The sequence below is a fragment of the Malus domestica genome, chromosome 15, assembly GCF_042453785.1.
Source record: "Malus domestica chromosome 15, GDT2T_hap1".
NCBI lineage: Eukaryota > Viridiplantae > Streptophyta > Magnoliopsida > Rosales > Rosaceae > Malus > Malus domestica.
In genome coordinates, this window is record NC_091675.1 from 26,816,714 (window position 1) to 26,834,151 (window position 17,438).

The 17,438-nt window shown below is 36.6% G+C and overlaps 1 protein-coding gene and 1 long non-coding RNA gene across 2 annotated transcripts; both read left to right on the plus strand.

Annotated features, from left to right (window-relative positions):
* Positions 1 to 2,577: 2,577 nt before the first annotated feature.
* LOC114821357 (uncharacterized) lies at positions 2,578 to 10,648 on the plus strand. Its single transcript, XM_029093433.2, has 6 exons — positions 2,578 to 4,112; positions 4,306 to 4,528; positions 5,529 to 5,627; positions 9,283 to 9,396; positions 9,908 to 10,009; positions 10,496 to 10,648. Exons 1-6 carry the CDS (start codon positions 2,578 to 2,580, stop codon positions 10,646 to 10,648), a joined length of 2,226 nt encoding a protein of 741 aa, XP_028949266.2.
* Positions 10,649 to 12,835: 2,187 nt separating this feature from the next.
* On the plus strand, positions 12,836 to 13,742 carry LOC139192473 (uncharacterized). Its single transcript, XR_011576647.1, has 2 exons — positions 12,836 to 13,247; positions 13,513 to 13,742. It is a non-coding gene; the product is annotated as an uncharacterized lncRNA (long non-coding RNA).
* Positions 13,743 to 17,438: the final 3,696 nt, after the last annotated feature.

Consider the following 17,438-nt stretch of genomic DNA (forward strand, 5'->3'; position numbering starts at 1 on the left):
TCCAATCTTGTACATATGTGTGAAGGGTAGGATCGGCATTTTTGAAAAAAATATGTCCTGATGATTAAAAGTAAAGTTTTGAGGGTGTTTTGGTTAGTTTTTCAAAAAATAAATGGTATTATGACATTGATTTGGAGAGTTGGATTAAGAGAGATGTTGTGAGTGGTTGACAGTCTTGACAGCAGACACTACTAGAATTATGCTTATAGGACACCATTTTTTGCACACCATTTGAAATTGGTGGCCATAGATATAAAGCAGCATTTTTTGGTGTCTTTACAATGGGATGCCACTGATATGGGTGGCTTTCAACATTGAGACACCAATGATTGGTGTCTGTTAAATAGTTTTATTTCTTAAAATTACTTTTCTTCTACTTGTTTATTTTATTATTTATTTTGTAGGCACCGATCGAAATGGTGTTGGTTAATTTTTTTGTTTTCAAAGCTGGGATATATATTGCAATTTTTTTTTTGTTTTGAACGTTGCGATATATATTGCAACGGGAGAACACTCATCCTGAGAAGAGAACCTACGGATGCAAGTGAAATACAAAAGGGAGATAGAGGCCAAAACCCATAGAAGAACAGAGCCTATGACCTTAATCGCATCTCTCAGCCATTATTGCATCAGTGATGAAGTCGGGTGGTTCCACGAACCAGTCGCACTCGCAGAATGCGGACAGGGCGTAGTGGCCAAGGGAAGGTGAGCGGCCTCGTTTAGTTGGCGACGGGTGTGGTCAGCGGAAGCTCCACTCCTGGTGGAAGGCTGGTTATCTGCTTCTCAAACTTTGCCCTTTCAATTTCTCAACATATTAAGCTCCTCGGTTCGCCATTTATTTTTAGTTGGGTTTCGTACAATCAATTTGGGGCTGCAAGACATTGAATTGATTTTGGGGAGTAAAAACAGGTAATTTTGTGTTTCTTATAATTAATATTCAAAAATTTTTGGATCAAACTTTTCAATTTGTTTATTAAGTATTCGATTCTTGGGAGTTTTTAGAAGTTAGGTTTGAAGTGCTTCTTCTATCTGTTCAAGTTGGATCAAACTGGAAACCATACAAGGTTTAAGCTTATAATTGTTCTTGCAAATACAAGCTAGGTGTTCATTTCTTGTTATATAAATATGTAAATTCCTTTACTGTCTCCACGAAAGCACGAGTTAGGCAAATCGCAACTACGTTTTGGAATTTGATAATTTAGGTGTTTTTTCCTTCTTGTTTTTTGAATGACTAAGAATGTCGCAAGAAGGTAGGTGGAATTTGAAATTTTAGGTGTTCTTGGATGTTTTTTTTTTCTTTTTCAAACTACTATCCTTTAAGCTTGTAGAAACTAAGGGATATAAGTAGAAATATATATATATATATGTAAAGTTCCACTCTTGGTTAAGCTTATGCTATAAGGATATCACATTTTGTTCTTATGTTCTATAAACACTGTAAAAAACATAAAGGACTTGGGTAGAGAAAGTCTGGCTTATATTAACAAGGCTATGAACGAACTTGCATATGATATTTTGTGTGTTTTTAAGTTTTGGTATGATTTTTAGCTGATACCTACTACTACTGCATGAAAACTAATAGTTAAGCTAGATTCCATGATATGTTATGTGGTCTAAAGCTTCAAAACAATGTTATTATTAGTGGATGAGGAAGCGACATGACCTCTGTTGGACAACTCCATGTTGTTTACCTACGTGCATTCATTTTGTCTCATCAATATATATAAATAGGAGATTTCCCCTCATTACAACATTTGCATCGCTCTCCAAGAGTGATGGATTAACATTCAATAATCACAGGGGGGGTTTTCGACACGTCTTTGCTAAAGAGCCCTGTCTTTCTTCATTCAAGTAATATGCTAAACTCGCTCACCTTCTATACATTACATTAGTAGGGTAGGAGTTGATCATTTTGTCGTCAACCATTTTGGAAGTTTGAGATTGAATTCAAATGGGTAGATATATCTTTCTTGAAGTTGTGCCTCTTAATCAAATGGTGCAAATAAAAAAAAATTGAGGTTTTGAATGGTTGTTTAACCATTCTAGAATGAAACACTTAAACCTCTATAGATAGAGACAAATTTGGAAGGACACACGATTAACATTCCTACAAATACTATACAAATGCTGTATACGAAACAAACTTATTACCTCTACCTTTTTTATTGAGAAACCAAAGTAGTAAAGAACAATTTTCTATAAATTCTATTCTTGGTATAAACTTGAGTGTTTCTTGTTATTTTTTGTGTGTTCGGGATTTGCTTTAGAAGTGTGCAAAAGTTGGACCTCTGATGAATTATATGAACTTGTTACCATCCCTTGCACCCTGTGTTCTATGTACAAGCCTGATACATACAATGTCACTTATAAAATCGATTGAATTTTTGTTTTCCTATTACAAATTATTTGTCCGTACAATATCTACTCTCCCTTGCAGTTGGAAATTGTAAATTTTTGCCTCTTTATTCGCATACTATATTTACTTAATTTGTTTCAGTTACATATTTTACTTGACTTCTTAATCATTAGGCACCTTATTGTTCAAATTCAGGAAACTATTTATTATATTCAATCGCAATGGACAAAAGTTGGGCCACTTTGAATCCGTTTACAGAGGATTACAGAACAGGGCTAGCAAAATTTATCTCAAACTCATTCCAAGTTTCTTCTCATGATGACAACATCAAATGTCCATGTGCTAAATACTTGAATAGGTTATGGTTGAGTAATAATGAAGTCGAAGCACATCTAACTGTTGAAGGTATGGACCGTTCATACTTGGAAGGCTCATGGGTATTGCATGGAGAGACATTTGGTGACCCTCTTCCAAATAGCCAAGATGCACAACAAATTGCTGTTGTTAATATTCCTCATTGTGAACTAGGCCCCTCGCTTGAAGATATTTTCTCGGGTCCCAGTGTAATGGGTGGCAGGCCTATTAGTAATCACAGCGGTCAAGAAGCTCTAATACGTACATATACACGTAAGTTTGAAGTGATGGTGCAAGACGCCAACACGGAATTATATCCAGGTTGTAGTATGAAGAAAATGGATTTCCTAATACGAGTATTTCAAAACAAGTGCTTATATGGGTGCAGTGAAAGTGCAGTGCAAGCTAATCTTCAGCTTTTGAAACATATACTCCCAAATGGTCATTCTTTACCGAAGAAGGTGAAAAGTACAAAGGGATTGCTGAAAAATTTCATGTTGCCTCACCAAAAGATCCATGCATGTGAAAATGATTGCATGCTGTATTGGAAACATAACAGTGGTTTAAATGTTTGTCATACATGTGGTGTGTCCAAATATACAACCGAGGTGGATGACACAGCGCAAAACAGTAAAAAGAGAATACCTCGGAAGGTGTTAACATATTTTCCTATTACACCTCGCTTGCAAAGGCTTTACATGTCTCGACACACTAGTGAAGACATGTGTCGGCTTGGTCTTTCTCGCCCCGAGGATGGCTTCTTAAGACATCCAGCTGATTCCTTTGCATGGAAGCAATTAGATATGAAATTTCCAACATTTGGTGGCAAAATACGCAATGTACGTCTTGGGTTGGCAAGTGATGGATTCAACCCTTTTGGAAAATGTAGCACCGACTATAACACCTGGGCAATATTGTTGACTATATACAATTTACCACCTTGGTGGTGTATGAAATCACCGTTCATATTGATGGCTTTGTTAATACCGGGAAAAGAATCTCCAGGAAATGATAATGATATATACCTTGAACCATTAATAGACGAGCTGAAGGTATTGTGGACCTCAGGGGTTCCCACTTATGATACGTTTAGGCAAGAGACCTTCACCTTACGAGCAGTTATTTTATGGACTATTAGCGACTTCCCCGGCTATGGGAACTTGTCCGGTTGGAGCATACATGGGAAATTAGCATGTCTTCCTTGCAACTACAAGACTGAGTTGACATATCTAAAAAATAGTAGGAATATTGTTATATGGTTCACCGTCGTTTCTTGCCCATGTCATATGTTTTTCATTGACAAAGGAAAACCTTTAACCTCTCTGATGACAGAGAGCAAGCACCTTCCCCATGACCGGATGGGAATGCCTTCGGCAGTTATTCATTTGACGGTTCAAATATGGTAAGACCCCACGACAAAAGGTTGGAGATAAAAGACCACCGCCTAGACCAACAATTGGGCCATGGAAGAAACATATTATTTTCTTCAAATTGTCATATTTGGAACATCTTGTCCTTCGATACTGCCTTGATGTCATGCATATTGAAAAAAATGTCACTGAAAGTTTGGTTGCAACTCTGTTGGGTATTGTTAGGAAAAGCAAGGATAACTTGAATGCAAGGTTGGACCTAGAATTGATGGGCATGAAACCGGAGTTGCAAAGAAAATTTGTGAATGGAAAGCCAAAGATGCATCCTGGTGCATATACTATGAAACCATTGGAGAATGAATTGTTTTGCAAGGTTTTAGCCTCAACAAAAGTGCCTGACAATTACTCGTCAAATATTTCACGGCTTGTGCATGTAAAGGAAAAGATTGTAAGGGGACTTAAAAGTCATGATTAGCATGTTTTAATGCAGCAATTCCTTCCAATTGCCATACGCAAAAGCCTCCCAGCTGGGACTGCACATATATTATTGGAACTAAGTGCATTCTTTAGACATTTGTGTACAAAAAAAGGGTCAGTGGAAGGATTTCACAAACTTACACCCAAAATAGTTATGATCATGTGCCAATTGGAAAGGATATTACCCTCTGCATTCTTTGTCGTCAGTCTTCACCTCACAATACATCTTGCTGAGGAAGCTACACATGCAGGTCCAGTACACTACAGATGGATGTACCTAATTGAGAGGTATTCTTTAACTTTTAATATGTTTCCATGGGTATTACATTTGTGCATCATACAATTTATAACCGAGTTTGTAGTATTTAAATTAGGTACATGCTAACCTTGAAGAAGTATGTTCGAAATAAAAATCGACATGAGGGAAGCATGACCCAAGGATATTTGGCTGAAAAGTGCTTGTCTTTTTGTACGATGTACTTGGAAGGCGTGGAGACACGTTTGAACCGTCCAAGCCAAAATGTAGATAGAATACGTCCTGACTATGAGGTTGACATTGACATATTTTGTGCCACAGGGCATTCACTTGGTATGCGGGAAGATTATCATCTTGACAACCACAATTGGGAGATTGCACTATTGTATGTTTTAGCCAATTGTGATAAGTCAATGGCATATAGGAGGCAATTAAACTTAAATGTTATAAACTGTAGTTGAATGGCCCTAAATTCTGAAACTCAACTTGTGGTTATACAAAGTGACATTGGCATTATTTTCACATACAGAAGTTATGTGGAGAATGCTCAAAGAACTCGAGGGAGTGCTACAAGCAAAGAAAGAAGCTATTAAATCCTTCCCATATTGGTTTGAAAAACATGTTAGTACAGAATAAGTTGATTATGCATATAATGGTTTCCTATTTATCTTCCTATTATGAACTATGCATATGAACCTATGTGTAAATTGTGTAGGTTAATCAATTACAACAATTAGGTGATCCAAGGGCAACTGACGACCTGGTGGCGCTTGCTAATGGACCTAGTAAGTGGTGTCAGAGATATAAGATTTTTGTATGTAATGGGTTCAGGTTCAAAGTAAGAGGCACATAATCTAATGGGAAATACCAAAACTACAGTGTTTTCCTATAGTCTGATGTTCCAAGTTATGCTAGCCCATGTGACTGGAACCTTGTTATTGGTTTGGTAGACTACTATGGGGTTCTGACTGATGTATTTGAAATCAAGTACCATATGGAACGCACAGTGGTATATTCAAGTGCAACTAGTTTGATGGCACTTCTAGAAATACTAGTCAGGGAGTAAAAACAGATAGATATGGCTTTAGATTGGTTAACTTCAATAAGATTTCGTCTCTGAGTGACCCTTTCATTCTCACATCACAAGCACTACAAGTAAATGTATAAGACCCAATAGATATTGAATGGCACGTTGCAATCAAAATGAGACCACGTGATTTCTTTGATATGTCCTCAACACATGATCATGATCCGTGCGATAAATAGGATATGGAACATGCAACTGGTGATAATGATGAGGTTTGAGTTAGAAGCGATGTAGATGCCCAAGACTTCGAAGAATGCCTGTAAAAGCATTTCACTTTTGATTAAGGTAATAGTTATAAGAAGTATGACTGGAGGTGCATTGGAGCATGGGTTTATCCTAATTCAGATCATTATAGTATGTTGAAGCCTTCCGGACATAGCATTGCTGCTTGTTCTTTTTTATATCGCACTCAATAATTCAGTAGTAAGAATATAATTGAGGTATGAAATGAATTGTGAATTAACCAGTTATATTGTCATGATATTTAATTAGAGCAACTATAGCTGAATACATATAAATTAAACCAGTACACATTTTTATAATTGCAAAATACACAGAGTAGTCTTACAAGATTTTGATTCCATAAACCATCCATCCAAAAACAAAAATAACAGAGTAGTCTATATAGTTACCAACTGCTTAGGTTCAAAATATAAACATCCATATCTTTTATGGTGGTATAAACTGAGAAGGAATGTTTACATAGAGCAAAAAAGAAGAGATTTTTTTTTCTTTTGTAAAGGTTGATATCTTGCCTGCACTGGACATATACGAATACTAATACCATAATAAAACATCCATTCCCACCTAGGTTCAACTATTCTTACCATAAACGTCATTAGATGGTGATTTTGCACTTTGAACTTAAATAGGGATGGCTTCCTGTTTTGCTTTACACGTAGCACGATTCATCCAATCACAATGTTCTTGACCACCCACATATTCGCATGCAGCACACTCCTTAAGAGCCTTGTAACTTTTTTGAGGATGATGAGTCCTCGCAGTACTGGTACAATCAGAATCAGAATCGAAGTGTACAACATTGCAAATCTCAATAGGATCAAAGTGGTATGAATCATCTGGGAAAAAAGATGATATTATTTTCATTGTGTCACCACTAATGGAAGGTTGCTTTCCACTAGTCATTAATTTCTCAGTATCACCACTGATGCAAGGTTGCTTTCCACTGCTACCATGTTTCACGTGGTTGATTTCATTAAACCAGGGCAGAATCACGTTCACACCGAAACCTGGAAGATCAGATGGAAAGTGCTCATCTTTCAACATCACATTTTTCACTGCCTCATCATAATGAGGACAGTAAATATTGATCAAGGGATTGGGTGATTGAGGAGGGTAAATGGGCATGTTTAAGGCATGCGAAAAATCGTTCCATTCACCCCAAGCAGCAGTTATCTTTGCAGGGGATTCGAACTGCTGATTGGCACCTGACTGCAATGTAGGATTTTACTCGCACTTGACTTCGACGTGAAAGTTAGCCTTTAGGTAACTCCAAAAATCAGGATCTTTATGATTGGCAGTAAGTACAGGGATAAGGTTTTCCTAGGTGGGAACTGGGGTTGCAGTGTTATTGGTTGAGGTAGGCATCATGGGACCAATTAGTTCATGATCAACCGTAGGAACATGAGGTTCACTTATGTTACAGAACAACTGTTTGTGAGCGTTTGGGAATAAAGGGGACATTGGTGATTACGGGTGATTTTGAAGTTTTTGAAACTGCTGGAAGTCCAAAAAACTCTTCATGGTTGATATTTATAATTGACATTAGAATGGAGGGCATGGCACTTTTAAGTTCACACCCACTTAGTGTTTAAAAAAAATTTAATTAGGGTGTCAACAAGTAATAGTCTTGGGATTCTCCTTACAACAAGTAAGTTCACACCCACAATGCATATGCCAATCGCATCAACCATGATTTCCAAATCTGCCAACTCACCGACTGCCAAATTATTTAATAGGTTGCCAATTTTTTTATTTGGTAATAGCAACACCTGGCCAATTTGTGTGGTTAGGGGCTTACCTCCATAAGGGTATATCAATTAATTAATGGTTTTACTAGGGATTACTTGGCGGGAGGACTTCCTGCTCACCTTGACTATCTGCTGGAATTTGAATATTGGATTTCAAAAAGGAAACGTGTATGGTGTAATAGATATCACTTTATTCACTTTGCTTGTTTAATTGCATCAAGCTATCAACATAAACAAGAAAATATCTTGAGGGCACAGAGGTTTCATTGAAGCCATTTCAGGAGGTATCTATTACTCTTCTCTTCTTACCAAAAAATTAACTGAGGTACTAAATAGAAATGCTTTTGTTTACAAATGTTAATTTAACACACTTGTCTTGTGTTTACATGAAAGGTAATTACTTCGGTATTGTGGGTCAACAACAATAACTCACTTGCATCAATGTCGACGATGGCTTCAAAACTCAACCACCGGCATTCAACCTGATGGAACATGACCACATGGATCATTTCATGGTTCCAAATAATGTTGAAGGCGTCGTGGATGAACGTCAATGTATGACCCGTAGAGCGTAGGCTCCTAGGGGAATAAATAGGTCACGATGGGCACCAAATGGTACAAAGGAACTGATGAAATTTAATGAGAAAGGGCAACTGGTAGAGCCTCCTCATACTGTTGCTAAATTTTCTAAGTTCGTAGGAATGCTATCTCAAGAACCATCATATTTTCCAATTAACATAGGTGATTGGAGGCATTTCTACAAGGCTTCAAACATGGATCGTGCTTGGTAGAGGACTAATGTAAATCAATAGAATAGGCATTAATGGTTGGTTGGTATTCCTATATATATAGCTCGTTATGTCATTGTCTTTTAGTTTTACCCCTCGAATAAAAAAACCCACAAAATGCCATCAGTGGAAGGCTTTTATTTACTTTGTCAACAAGCAAGTTGAAACCATAAGTTTTTAATTATGATTAATTCATTCCAAACCCACTTTGACCTCAACTGCTGTTATCCATACACAAGTTTAACTCTTCATTGGTTATGTCAATTATTTTTCAGTTGGTCACTTAGAAAGGAGCACTAGAATAAATTACGGTTCATTGTGATATATTTGAAATAAGACGCACCAATTGCTTAGTAAGAGGCTCCATATACAATTAGAATAGGGTCCCCAACACATTATGCACCACTAAAAGGCAGCATCCATGCAGATTGGTGATGTGCAAGATGGCTTCTTTTAACTTTGTCTTCTTTAATTTTAATTTGTTATACTAGAAAAATATTTGAAACCTACTAGAGGGGTATTACAAAGTAACTGTACAAATTCATATTTCATATATTAAATGATGGTGCATAATAACAACATCATATATGTGTATATGGGCAGGGGACTCTTGATTGGACATATGCTATAACAATAGAATTGGAGCCAAAAATTCGGTGCGTTTATGAGATGAAGTTGAATGATAGATGGAAGAAGTACAAGGCAAACCTCGAGAAGGTATACTATACTCCATGCCTACGCTCACTATTAGCGGAGAGGTTCCATTGTCATGATGGACGTGTCAACCAAGGCCAATGGAAATTGTTAGTGCAGCTATGGGATACCTTAGATGCTTATGTACCACACACAATCAACAAATGTTCTTCCTTTTTTATACACCATATATGCTTCATTTAGTTATGACATAATATGGATGATAAATGTATGGATTGTATGTATTAGAAATTAGTATGAATTTCCTTTCACGTAGCCCTACTAATGCATGCTAAACTCGACATATGCAGAAGCGTGCTACATCATGTAGAAAGAATAGGAAGATCCTACAAATAAATCACACGAGTGGAACCAAGACTTTTGCGCATATCAGACACAAACATGTAAGGCTCTTCCAGGTGTTTTGTGTTATGGTAAATTAAGTACATGTTAGTGCAAATGGAATGAAGGTGCCAGTTGATGTCAAGATATGAAATAATGTGGAAATTAGTTGTTTGACAGTTTATGTTAACAGAAACAAGTAAATGAAAGCAAATCGGACTGCATTACATTCTTTACGCTGACATATACACAGAAGAATGGGGAACCTGTGGATGCTCGGTCAGCTGCAATAATTGTAAGTATGCCATCAATTACCAGCTGCTACTATTTATATGTAGGTATTAGACGATATGGGGTGACTAATGCTGCATAGGACTGATGTTGCATATCGTTTTAGGGTTATTAAACGATATGGAGTGACTGATGTTGTATTAGACGATATAGGGTGACTGATGCTACATATATCGTCTAATAGTTGGCAAGATATATAAAAGGTTTGTGGATTATGAACAATCAGGTGTTTTAGATTAATTTCTATTTAATGTTAGTGAAACAAAGAGCATAAGCTAACGACAGCTTGCATTAGTGAATACAGTGAAGTAATGAAATAGATTCCCATGCATATGAGTTTATTGGTATACACTATAGCTTGAAGAATAGAACAAAACAATCACTTATAGTACACGTATTATTGAGAAATATGGTTGGAATATCTTTGATTTAGAATGCTTGCAAATGTATATAGAGTGCATTAGTAATTAATCTTGGCAAGTACTTGTAGGATGATTTCAATACAAAGCTGAAACTGTATGAGGATAGGAATGAGATCATAACTGATGAGGTTCGCCATATTATGTATGCTGATGTATTGGGGCCTGAGAGAAACAACTGTGTAAAAGGGTTTGGGACAGGGGTTATGTGGTCTGATAACTGAGAAAAAGGGAATTTATAGAGAGGTTGAAGCAATTAGAGCATCATATGAGGAGCAAATAAAAGCTGCTAATATTGAAATTGAGAGACTTAGGATGGAGGCAAGTGAGAGAGAGGAAAGGCAAAGGTTTAAGTAAGCAAATATGGTTGCACAATTGAGGAAAGAGTATACGGATTCAATGATGGCACACAACAAACGGGTGGACTTGGAAGTGGAGAACATGAAGCGTGAAATGAGGGCTGAAATTATGTCTGCGCTGAAGATGACTACTGATGGAGGCATGGTGAAACCAAATGGAGTTGATGTGACTCAAGTTTGTGTCAATAGAATTGAACAATGAACTGGTTTGAAGATCCAAGCAAGTGGAGAAGTTGAAGATAACGGTTTTGTTGTGCTGCAGAATATTGGCACAGATGATAAGATTGGGTATCGTCCATGCATAATGAATGTCACTGGCATTAGTAAGTGAAAAGTTAACTGTGATCCTTTTTGTGAATTTTGCTTGATGTATATAGTACAAATGCCATAGGGAAGGCATAAAACAAATTGGGCAGATTTTGTTAGTTATAAGTTTGCTATTGGTGGATGTGCATAGGTACATAGGTGTTATAAAATGTAACGTCATCACCCTTGGGTACTTGGTTGTGTTGGACAACATCGTTGAATGTAATATGCTTTCTTATGTAGCACAAACCTTGTTATTGATAAATCTATTGGATATAAAGTGTGGTTGGTTGGAAATGTGAATCTTTTTGCAAATTTAAATTTCATGTGAATTTTATATTAAGAAGCTAAGTTTTAATATAGTACAGAGCTATTACTAAAATGCATGTAATACAATTCGAACCTACTGGCCATTTGGAATGTTATAGATTCACACCATTGTTGGTGCCTATACTTTAAAAGCCACTGATCCTAATAGAGACATATAGGATTGGTGTGTGTATGAGTATGAAAGGCACCAATGTTAGTCTCAAATCTAACCACTAATAAGAGAGACAATGAGATATTTTGAATTTTAGAAATAATTATAAAACCATAAAAAAGTTGTACTATTCACATACACACCAAAGCAATATTGGTAGCCATTGCTACAATAAAGTCCTCTACATAGGACAAGTTCCCTAGTTTAGTGGCTGCTGGGTGCCCATTGAGGTTTGCTACCAATGAGAGTGTCCACAAATGACAAGACACCAATGAAAAGAGTGGCTTTTAGCCAAATTTCTAGTAGTGAGAAGAAGAAAGGAGAGTCAGACCATGCATTATTGAATTTGGAGACGTTTTTAGGAGGATGTGATTGATTTACCAATTACATTCAAAATCTAATGACATGTTTGTTTACGTGAGAGTGTGATTGTTGTACTCTTTTGTGTTCACCAATTAATCATTGGGTATCAAAGCTACAAAAAAAAAAGACCTAGCCGCTCCTCCTTTTTTCTCTCACGCGGAAGCCCCTTTTTCCTTGATTTTCGCTGCCGACTCCTACCTTTGGTTGGGGTCGGCCGACAACCCCTTATCCCTTTTTTTTTCTTCTTCTCTTTTGTTTGTGTCCTACCTTTCACAACTTTTGGTTGTCAGTTTTTTGGGTCACAATCTCGGCTGTCCTTGCCATTTTCCCGGTGTTTCTTACTAATGTTTTTTCTATGGCTTCCCTGTTTTGTTGCCTCCCCTCTCTTCTCCTTCTCCTTGTTCCCCTTGCTTCTCTTTCTATTTCCATTTCTACAGCTTTTTTCCCTCCACTACTACAAAATTGGCTTAATGTGTCGGATATTGGTGGCGGTTTTATATTATTACTATCGGATAAAATATTTCCAACAACATCTTTAAAAGTGTCAGATAAAAAAGTACAATTGTCGCTTATATCTGACATTAGTGCACTACTTTCTGACAAGAATAATGAAGTGGGCCGTTAACTTCACTAGATTTATTTTTAAAATATTTTTAACCAATTATGGAAGATATATTTGACATGAGTAAGTAATGTGTCAGATTATATTATCTGACACAAATATTTTCAAATTTTTTATACTAACATTGGCAGTTATATCCGACTCAATTATTATTTTATTTTTTAAATCTTGCCAAATTTTGAGATCGAATTTTGGGCTGGATATTTCCCACCATTCTTTACATTGAAAAGTGTGTTGTCGGTTCTATCAATTCTAACCAACAGTACTACCAATTCTACACAATAAAACCCATCTCTCTTCCTTGCACTGCTGCCTTCTCCCTTGCCCAGTTTCTTCTCCTTCCCGCTGCATTCCTTCTCCTCTCCTCCTTCTTTCCTTCTTCTTCTCTTCTCCCCTTCTGCTCTCTCCTTTTCCCTTTCTTCTTTTCTCCTATTCTCGTTCATTTCCCCCTTCTTTTTTCCGGCTTCTCTTTCTTCTTTTCTCCTATTTCTTCTTTTCATTTCATCTTCGTACCATGCTCTTTTTATCCACTTCATCCAGTTCCTCCATCACTCTCTCCATGACAGTCGTCGATCTCATCTCCCCATCTTCTCTCACTAGTACGACAAGACATGATTTATGCCAAACACCAGAAATGTCTAGCTTTCATGCTCCTGTTTTCTATTGTGTGTAAGGGATTTTGCTTATCCGAGGTAATTAGTCAGGGATTTTGTTTCAACTTTTTCAAGTTAACTAAAAATTTGTAGTTCCCTGATTTTATTATGGTTTTGTAGTTTTTGTTCAATTCAATCTATTTTTATGACTAATTTGCTAATTATCAAATTTCTCATACATTGTTCTACTTAAACCACATTTATTTTATCTAATTTGTTAATATTTAGTGATGTTTTTGGCATCAATTGTTGTTGAAATTTTGTTAATTCATGTTTTCTCATGTGATGGACTGTTGTTCTGCAGTGAAGAGCACAGAAAGAAGAAGAGGAAAAGAGAAGCGGGGAAAGGGGAAAAGAGAAAGGTAGCACCGACAGAAAAAGGGGAAGAAAAGAAGATAGGAAAAAGGAAAAATCATCATTATGTTTTCTTTATTTTGTTGTATAAACACTTTGTATAATGAGATATATTGCTGAAGAACATTATCAATGGAAGCATTTATGTCACATATGAATTTTAATATATTTTTTAAATGAGCATGGGTGTCGGATAAAGGAGCATTTTTGTTTATTTTTTATTTTTAGTCAAAACATAAATTTGGTTTATATACTTTTTTTTATTTTTTATTTTTTTTATTATGTCGGTTATATGTGACAGCATTGTCTTTATATCCGACGAGATTTCTCAACAATTAATGTCGCCTACAATCAACAGGAGTATGAAGGAAATATTTGTGAAAACTAGTTTATTTGAGCAACATCTATGCATGCTATTAACAATTAAAAGGCGGAATCATGCTTGTATGCACTCAAAAACAAAACTTAACCCATGAAATTCAAAGCCTAGTAGTTATGGTGAACCAAGACTCAACTCAAGAACAAAGTGAGTTAAGAAATATTATACCTTTGTTGATTCATCTTTGCATAAGTAAGGGCTAATCACCCAAGAGATAGGGTCTTCATTTCTTACTTCTTAGCTCCATGGATTTCTTGGATGAGGATGGTAGAATGAATTCTCCAAGTTCCCAAAATAGAGAACCTCTAAGTCTCCACACCAAGGAGAGACTAGAATAAGAGATGAGTAACCTTGGAGGATGGAAGATTGCTAGCTAATCTCCTCCAAGGGGTTGGCCTCCTAGAGAGAAAGGGAGAGACTTGTTCTATCCAATTTCCTCTAAAAGAACCCTAAATAAATTTTGGCTATAAAGTTCTTTATATAGTCACTTCACCTAAGTGACAAAAAGAACCAAAACCCTATTTCATCAATATGTCCGACCTTCTATGGTCTTTGGGCTGTTTGGGCCCTCTTGAATCTTTATTCATTAAGTTGTCATAAAACTTAAGTCAATGGCCTTGACATTCGAAGCCCATTGGGCCTTGAGGCCCAAAACTAACCCGAGGTCTAAAATGAACTTATTTGTTTGATTAATTAACATATTAATTAATCCTAGTCATAAACAATTAAACCATTTCATTGTTCTTACTCAACTCCGATGTTTCTTCAATCTCTACATTACACGGTGTACAATCCATTAGGTTCCTTTTAGCGAGGCAGTGGGCGATTATTACTCTTAACGATCGATTGTCAATTGAAACAACATTTCAATTCTCCCTTTGATAAAGATTACCAGGGCTTCTACAGACCATGAGTGACACCTAGCAGTATGTCATGGCTAACCAAGCTAATCAGAAGAGGTGGAGAACCAATTCAGTTTAGGATTAAAATGCAATACGGTCTTTCTCTAATACAATACTCTTGACCATATTGTTTGGTTTGATAGTTTATTCATGTCTACTATCCAATGTGATTCTTTTACTTATATGATTACCTTGAATGTGATTTGGAATGACTTCCTAAATCCCATTCATACTCTGGCCAGAGATTCTTAATCATATCATAGAGTATTCTCCCTCAAACGGTTTGAAGGTTAGAGATCTTTTGTTGTGCATTCACTTGCCTCCATGGCTAAATGGCTTAACCCCAACTATGTCGTGGACACCCTCTGACGAAGCGACTTTGATATAGTCAAAGATCAAGGACCTAACTACAAGACAACTATAATGCCTTAAGTCAAATGACTACTTTGCATTATGCTAACCATGAGTTCTCATGTGACATGAGTATGATAACTACTTGTTGATCGTGTTCAATGGACTCATTCTCTATTGAGCACCTACATGCTTGTCTTGGTGTTAGTCGCACCAATGACTCGAGACCAGTCACTCTCCCTAAGATAAGACATAGCACGTTCTGTCAATGCCTAATTAGCAATCCTATGATCAAGAACGTTTAGGATATGTATACGAAATAAAATGGTCTCATGAATCTAATTTCTTAAGATCACATTCTCCCAATTGCATATTCCTTGGACTTATTGTTTAAGCATGTAACATTTATATGAGACGGCTTAAAACAATAATTTTTGCCCGTTATATTAAACTAGATTAGTTTAACATGTGAAATGTTCGTAAAGTATCATCATATGATTGGTTTTAGGGCACATTTCCAACAGAGTATTAATGTCACTTGTATCTGACACTATTTTCTTGGTGAATGAGTCTTGTCCGACAACAAAAGCCTTTTCGTGACGCAAGTAATGTTGCCGGTTCTCTTATCCGCCACTACATGAATTTATGTCAGATTTTTTGCTAACATCTGACAAAAATAGGCTTTTATTGTCTTTTTTTATAAAGACACTACTGGGGACTTTTGTAGTAGTGCTCACTTTCTTCTCCACCTTTTTTTCTTACGTACACCTCCATCTTTGACCCCTTTTTCACCTCTCCTTAACCCTTACCAAAAATTAAATCTTTGAGTTGTGGACTCGATTTCGGATGTAGATCTCTACCCCTACTGCCTCCTGCTTTACTGGCATGTCAGAAATTTTGGGCAAAGTGTTCTACGACCTCCGGTATTTTACACATTCCCTTGGCCCTCTCCACCCCCATGTTATGTCAACTCCGTTCATTTCCTGAAGGCTTGGTGGGTGGTGGTACAAATTTTGATAGCTTGGTAGATTGCACAGCTTTGAGATCTGATTTTTGTTGTCGATTTTCTCTATTTTTTGGGTTTTTTTAGTTGTGCTTGACTCTTCGTGGATCCTCCTTCATTCCGATTCCTACATGGCTGTCTTTCCAATGATTGCTGACAAGAGTTCGGTGGTGGCAAGCTAGGTTTCTAGGATGGTTTTAGGTTTTATTTGTTATTGTTGTGTGTTTTCAGTTTCAGGCTTCTGTTGTTGTGTTATTGGGCCTCCCACTGTTTGTCTTGGGCCTTTAGTTGGCTTTGTAATTTGTTTTAAGTTAATGAAGTTAAGCTCTTGTCCAAAAATAATAATAATCATTGGGTATTTATAATTTATCATAGTAGAAAAATTCATTACTATCTTGTGGGTGTTGTCAAAAGAAAGAAGGTTCATGTGGGAATGTCAAATTCAGAAATTTTATGTACTGGACGGATATATACTGACACATGTGTTACGATTCTCACTTGTCAAATTCATGTCGAGTAATACTTAGTTATGGAAACTACTACTCAATCTTTATAGTCGATTTTATAAAGGTACATACTTATAATCACAATCGATTATATTATATTATTTTGTAAAAGAAAAATTAAAATTGTTTGTACCATACTTGACAAATCCCGAAACTACTGAGCACCGGTCAACGTTATACCGTCAAGGACCCAGAAGAGTTTCCCTCCAACCAGGAGGCCAATCACAGCGCGACACGTGTCGACATCAGAAGCCAATCATAGAGCGACACATGTCAACATCGGAAACCAATCACAACATGACATGTGTCAATGTCAGAATGAAACTAGAAACTCTCTTCTATAAATAGAGATCATTCTCTCACAATATTGCCTAATGTCATTTGAACTAAATCATTCACTTGTACTCACTAAAGGAGAGCTTGAACCTATGTACTTTTGTAAACCCTTCACAATTAATAAGAACTCCTCTACTCCGTGGACGTAGCCAATCTGGGTGAACCACGTACATCTTGTGTTTGCTTCCCTGTCTCTATCCATTTGCATACTTATCCACACTAATGACCGGAGCAATCTAGCGAAGGTCACAAACTTAACATTTTCTGTTGTACCAAAGTCCTCACTGATTTTGTGCATCAACAAAAACTAAACTCGTTTAGTGAATCAACTATAGCAAATAGATCAAAGATTCGTTTAGTAAATCAACTGCAGTATTTTGTATGAGAAAAATGAACTTG